Source organism: Eucalyptus grandis, chromosome 4, assembly GCF_016545825.1.
Source record: "Eucalyptus grandis isolate ANBG69807.140 chromosome 4, ASM1654582v1, whole genome shotgun sequence".
Lineage (NCBI taxonomy): Eukaryota > Viridiplantae > Streptophyta > Magnoliopsida > Myrtales > Myrtaceae > Eucalyptus > Eucalyptus grandis.
The window spans coordinates 24635363-24642338 of NC_052615.1; the positions used below are offsets into that span (position 1 = coordinate 24635363).

Below are 6976 nucleotides of genomic sequence, written 5' to 3' on the forward strand. Positions count from 1 at the left end.
CGGCTCCACGGACTATTTTATGCTTTGAACAATCACTCTTTGCTTACTTAAATGAAGTATTTATGTTGAGTTATATGGCTAAAAATTCCATCCCGAAGAAGTGTTTAGCATAAAATGAATCACAATTAATTTCTAATATCTACTTGGTTTGATATTAGATTTTTGTCCATTAAGATCTATTTAATCAGTTATCCGTTGTTTCATCCTTGTATTCCCTATAAACCAACTCCGCGAGATCTGTTAGAACGAAATGTTGCGCAAAGCGCAGATCGAACGACTAGTAGAGTAGTAAAAACTAAGATGTAAGTTTCCTCATCGCTCCAACTAAAAGTAGATAAAAGCTAATGACAAACATTGACGGCAGGCGAGGACGCTGTGAAATTCTGCCCTAGCCACGCATGGCTATGAATTGTGTTCAGGCCACACTTTATGATGTAACTCATCTCATTTCTTCTCATCAACTTTCAGCGACTCATCGAGGATTTCGAGGGACACAGAAACAAAGAAAGTAAAGAGGGAGACCACGAAGAGATGACCAGCCAACCCTCCATTGAAACTATTGCAATTTGTATTTCCAGCATGAAAATATTCACACGGGTATGTAATTCAATAGCATTGCAGCTCTCTATATTCCTCAACATAAATGCAAAGAGACCAAGAAATCCCGACTCTATCGGCAAGGTCCTTTCTTCCACTTCGAGAATGGAAACAGACTTCAATTATATCACAATACTAGTACTAGTCTGAGTCATTCCAGGTTTAAAACATCAGTACCTAAAAGGCTAATCAGACGAATCCTATGTATGAGGACAAGCAAAAACAAACCGACCAAAATCTCCATGCTATGAAAAGGAAATGAGAATATAAACTTACAAGACACTTCAAAATGACAAAGGAAGCATATATCGAGACGATGTTCAGCAAAGATGACATGCTCAGGCGTGAATCTATCAACAGGCACATCCTCCAGACTGCTGTTGTGACTGAGACGCATTTGGGTTGGTAGACTTAAGATTGACGTCAACCATGTCTTCTTGCTTCGTTGAAGAAAGTGTCTCCATTCCTGGCAAGGCGGCTGCAATCTTACGGAACAAAGCCTAGACAAACAAGTTCGAAAAGATAATTTACATTTTGCCCAGTGATCGACTTGCAACAAAATACATTTACATTAAAAGTGAGCATGAACATGAACTAATCGACACAAGTAGAAGGGAAAGTAGCTTAAATGACAGATCAACTGAAGATCAGGGTATGCTTTACCATCCTGTATGATACATTGACACTTCACTATAAGAAAGTGAATGAAAGAGAGCAGTTTTCTAAACATATGGTTGTCACGCGATTAATAATAGCGATCTGACCACTGGTTAACTATCATCAAGTGTCCAATATTACTGCCATCGTTTTTTCATTTAGCATGGAAAGGAATAACAAACAATGATGTATTTGAGAGTAGAGTCATCCACTAGATCCATTTTATTATTGCCTGGAGATAATAGGAACTTTGGGAATGGTAAGAAAGTGTATTCAGAAGGTTAACTATATAAGACTTCTTTTTGGGCTATAACCTATTACATGGACTCTAAACTTTTAGTATCATAAAAACAATGCTTGAATTTCCAAGTCAGATGATCTCTCTCTCATAACATTACCGTATGGATATGCTAGTAGATTGACAGTTGTAAATAGAAACTCTTTCTGTACAGAAAAAAAAGCATGCTTGCTGTTTAATGCCAGGAACAAGTAGTTTCAAGTCATTTGGTGATTACCTTTATGTTGAACCCAGCTTTTGCACTAGTTTCAATGAACATCACATTCAACTCACGAGCTTTGGCTTCTCCCTCTTCTATCGACACTTGCCTGGCCAATATAAAGAAGCAAAACATGAGGTGAAGGTAACGTCTAAAAGATTGACCACAGGAAGAATGTAATCTCCCACACTCACAAGAAAAATATTTTCTTGTTATTAATGACATTAGAGTCAAAGAGCACACCAAATGTTGAGAAATGCAGTCTTGCAAGAATTCAAGGTAGCAGAGAATGAAATTTAACTTCAAAAGCAAACCAGTAACTCTTATTCCCATGATAAACAGCTTTAATTCATTCCAAAGTATAAAATAGAGCAAACTTACCTCTTATCCACTAGATCGGTTTTGTTTCCAACAAGTACAATGATAACATCGCTTCCCCTTTCAGTGCGGACCTCCTCAATCCATTTGGAAGTATTGAGGAATGATTGTCGGCCTGACCAACCATATAAAGTGAAACAATATTAGCTGAATGACAAATTGCATGCAAACTAAGAGCTTGTTAAGGTACTTCCTACTTACTACTACGGCTTTTTTAATGATTTTCTGGGATTAAGAAATAAGAAGCTCAAATTACAAATAATTGCAATTTGGCATTTATAACTCCCACAAATGCACAAATATTTATATTCTTATGTCATAATTCACAACTTAAAGAATGCATTTGGCATTTTCTACCTATTCTACCTACTGCTAGAACCTAAACTTCCTAGCTTCTGTTAGGAAAGAAAATTGTTCATGGGCGCCAAGGGTGTGATCCAGATGTCCCAGACCCAAATTTTGAAAAAAAGAAAAAGAAAAAGAAAAAGATAAAAAAGAGCTGCACGTGCACGTGCACACGCACAAGAGATAAAAGACAAAATGGGAAGGAACTAAAAATGAAGAAGGCAAGAAGCTCAGGAGATGTAATGTATTTGATCTAGCATTATTCCCTATTTCAATATATAGTATTTAAATGGTTAAGTCACAAAGCACTTTCTTACAATGGTACTTAATCACAATTCCTTAACCAATGTTGCAAACCAAGCAGGATTTTAATTAAAATAGAGAAGGTTAAGACTTAAAATCCCCTTTCTGATAGGAAGCCAATATAGAAGTAGGATGGATTCACTATCCGTGAATTACATGCAGAATGGGAAGATAAAACAGGCATGAGGAACTAAAATAGAAAATCAGTGAGAAGAAAAAGAAAGCCACACAAACCCATGCATATGGAGATATTTATTGATGAGACACCTAACAAGATGAAGAATGCATATGAATTTGATAGCAAAGAAAGAACTCCGAAATCAGATATATGACTAGAAACAACTTCTGATACATACTGCATGTTGGGACAATAATTTTCATCCAACGACATGAGGTTAGGTGGAACAGAAACAAGAATATCATACTTGCAACATCAAAAACAATGACTGCTACAGAAGAATCCCTTATGTAACTTGGTATCAGGCTCCGAAACCTTTCTTGTCCAGCAGTATCCCTGCAATACACATCAGCATTTGATTTTAATGCAAGTGACACATTGTCACAAAAGGATCGATGCATATCCTGCCGCACTAAAAGAAGCCATATCCAATCAGGACAACAACAAAAAATAGGTGCAGAAATATACTATTTTATGTTTCTCAGTCAAAAATAAACCTTAATACAAGCATTATAAATCAAATCTACACTCACAAGCTGGTAGTGTAACTCTAACTCAACCATCCACAGGACTAACATGACAACTTGTAGAAAATGATGTCATGAAGAACTAAATAGGTGGAAGAATATTCAGCAGTCTTTACAAACTATACCAAAGACTGAACTGATCAGTTTCTGTTACCCTGTTGAAGCCATTGAACCAATCAAAAAACCATACCAAGAGAATAACTGCTACTTGGTAAACTGTTTAATCGGCTAGTTTTGAAGAGTTTCTAAACACTGCTACTTAGTGGCCACAAAAACTATTGAAAAACTCTCTTCAGTAATCTCATCATCAGCTAATACTGTTGTGATACACAGGTAAATCAACAATAAGAACCATGATTGACTGAACCTAGAAAACTACTTACTCATGTCAATTCATAAGTGGCAATAAAATTGCACCTTTGGTCATTTTTGCATATTGGACAAACTCTGGTTTCACGAGAGCCTCAACCATACAAATTTGCAACTGCTTCAATGTCATACGACTATCATGCATGATGACAAATTGATATTGTGACTATCCATATACAACCCCAGTTTCCACGAGTCAACATTTTTTCTTCAAAACGGCCAACTTATGGGCCAACCCACGTACCATCTCTGCTTATTACATCATAACGTTGTGGATGCATCATGTAATGAACACTAGAAACCAACATCGTACGAGGAGCTATATGTGCACCCATAACATGAAAACTAACTAAAATCTCACCAGAGCTGCAACCGTACAGTTCGATCTTCCAAGTACATCGTCTTTGATAAAAAATCAATACCGATAGTGGCCTGGACAATTGTAATACCACAAAAAGCTTAAGTTAATGTGCTACAGTATTCAAATGCATCATAGGACAGCAGGAAGTTTACTGAGAAGATTTTATGCACAGAAAAGTCAATAACTCAACCATGTTAAAAAACATCAAATGAAGGTACCTAGAGGGAAACACGAAAAAAATCTTTCGCAGATGCAGCTAAAATCCACCACGACTAACATGTTAGTATCATGAAAGGTAAATGTCATCATGGCACCTTAAAGTTCAGAAATAAGTATTATGAACTGCTTTTGCGGGACACTATAATGCAAATAAAAGGATTAGCTCAGAGGTAATGCCCCCAAAACCTTCATGTCCCATAAAATTTTATCAAAAATGTATTTCTGCTGTTATACTTTCAACATGAAAACATAAAAACAGCCAATCAACCTATCCAGTACCCTTAATAGGATTACTTCATGTGAAACATGCCAACAATTAAAGAGAGAAAATTTTTGTGAAGCCTGCTATTGAAATATACAGAAGTCTTCAGCTTAGCACATTTTCACAAAGGTATTACATTTAAAACTTTGGATGGCCACCTCCCAGTGTTTACGATTCTCACAAAGAGCCAAAAGTTAGGCCAAATCTATGACAACCTATTTACAACAAATTGACAGCATCCCCTCGTCAAATTTCTACTTAACATCTTTTAAAAGTGCTAATTTACAAAAAGTTGAAATAAGCATAAGATTTTCCCCACTCTCTAATCTACGTGATCAGCCAAGATTAATATTCAGGGCCCATTTTCATGAAACTTCAACATCAACCAAGGCAAAATGCCCCAACAACCGAAACTTTGATGTGCTCGACAACCAGAAGAACATCAATTTAGACGATCTTGCCAACTGCATATATAAAACATAAACACATGAAGCTGAGACGGGGAACGCCAGCAACAATGCTAGATGCCCACTCAATCATGAAGGTACCATTGGATCTCCCAAAAGTGATAGAGGAATCCGATAGCACGAAATGACCACCGCTATAAGATCCACAGCTGGGGCTACGGATCAAGATCAAACCCATCACCATCATCGCATCGAGAACAAACACGAGGACCCAATTCAATCATCGAACGGAAAAACCGATCGCTACCCAAGCATCACTCAGACAACAACGAAATGACAAGAAGCGATCGGGATTCCATCAGCGCCACCGACCCAGAAGACATGCCGAATAGGTCGTTAAAGAGAGAGAGAGAAAGAGAGAGAGAGACCTGGTACGTGTTGTCGAACTTGTCGTACATGAAGCGAGTGATGATGCTGGTCTTGCCGACGGATTGGTCTCCGAGGAAGACGAGCTTGTACTTGGCGAGAGCCGAGACCGGGGCCATAGTTTCTCTCCGTCGGCCGAATCAAGACGAACCCCCGCAGCGGATCGGAGGAAGGTTGAGATCTCGCCTCGAAAAGCTAATGGAGCGGGAGCGAGAGCGAGAGCGAGATCGAGATCGAGATCTCAGGACCTCGTCGCTGGAAGGGTGGATTTTCTGTGCCGAATCGATGAGCGATTTGTTTGGTTTTGTATTTTGCCTATTAATTATACGAAAGAGAGAGAGAGAGAAGAGGAGAGAGAGGGGTGACGATTGGCTCCGTCCGCGTGAAATGGTGTTCCATTTTGATACAATTCAAAGAAGGGTGTGATTGCGGGTCAAGACCCGACCGAATTTCATTTCCTGTCGATTTCTCTGAATAGTGATATACTATTCCGGCGCCAGTGACCGTCAGGGAATCAGGAATGAGCACCGGGATTTTGCAACCGAAGACTGGGCATAGATACTAGGGTCTTGGGTCTAATCTTGATGGACCTTGACTGCGCAGGCACCTCAGTCCCGAGTTTAAGAACCTGGTCCCTATGCTTGGATCCCTAGCACTTGAGCTTGAGTCCATTGAGACTGGGCTCGAGTCCATGAATATTGAGTGCGAGACCTTGGTGTTTGTGCTAGGGTCCACAACATCCATCAAAGCTAGGCTTGGGCTCGACACTAAGTACTATCCTTGACCTCAATGGACCTAGGCCTCGCCTTTATATATTTGGATGTGGGCCCCGGAGTCCTAGGCTTAGCCTTGATGAACTTGGGGCACTCAAGCCTTGGCCTCGATGGTCTTGCACATGGGTGTACCAAAATCCCGTGCCTAGGGCTTGATGGGCACTCACTTGGGCACTGGAGACCTGAGCCTAAGTGTCAATGATCTGGACCTAAGTCTGAACACCCCAGCTTGAGCATCATAAACACGGACATGGACTTTATGGACCTAACCTAGGTGCTAAGGGTTCAAGCATGGGTGTTGGGGTCCCATGCTCAACCTTTGTGGACATTGGGCATGGACACTAAGGCCTCAAGCTCGACCTCAATAGACTTGAGAGTAGGTGTTGAAGACTCCAGCTTGGGATCCAAGGACCTAAGACTAGAGTTGGGAGGGTAGGCATTGAAGACTCTGGCTTGGGGTCCAAGGACCTAAGACTAGAGTTGGGATTTTCATGTCCAATGGAAGAGTTTCCCATCCAAGTCCCAATTTCTAGTCATATTTTCAAATATATATATTGATTTTATTAGTAAATGAGGAATTTTTTTTGAAACATATTTTCTACAAAATAAATTGTGCTTTATATAAAAAAGAAAAGGTCGTATTAGGTTAGTATGGGACAATTATCCAAAAAGTTCTA

General features: G+C 39.5%; 1 protein-coding gene across 1 annotated transcript; it reads right to left on the reverse strand.

Moving 5' to 3' along the window:
* Positions 1-602: 602 nt before the first annotated feature.
* Positions 603-5851, reverse strand: LOC104441327 (ras-related protein RABH1b). Its single transcript, XM_010054443.3, has 6 exons — positions 5529-5851; positions 4213-4283; positions 3203-3291; positions 2133-2244; positions 1770-1860; positions 603-1097 (listed from the first exon to the last, which is right to left on the reverse strand). The coding sequence occupies exons 1-6, from the start codon at positions 5643-5645 to the stop codon at positions 951-953; spliced, it is 627 nt and encodes a 208-aa protein (XP_010052745.2). The 5' UTR covers positions 5646-5851; the 3' UTR covers positions 603-950.
* Between the last annotated feature and the right edge of the window lie 1125 nt (positions 5852-6976).

Excerpts from the sequence above, each read along its gene's own strand:
- LOC104441327 (XM_010054443.3), bottom strand. The coding sequence starts at position 5,645 with ATGGCCCCGGTCTCGGCTCTCGCCAAGTACAAGCTCGTCTTCCTCGGA. Across the intron at positions 2,245-3,202 it reads CATTGTTTTTGATGTTGCAA|GCCGACAATCATTCCTCAAT; the intron begins GTATGATATTCT and ends ATGGTTGGTCAG. Across the intron at positions 1,098-1,769 it reads AAGCTGGGTTCAACATAAAG|GCTTTGTTCCGTAAGATTGC; the intron begins GTAATCACCAAA and ends TTGTTTGTCTAG.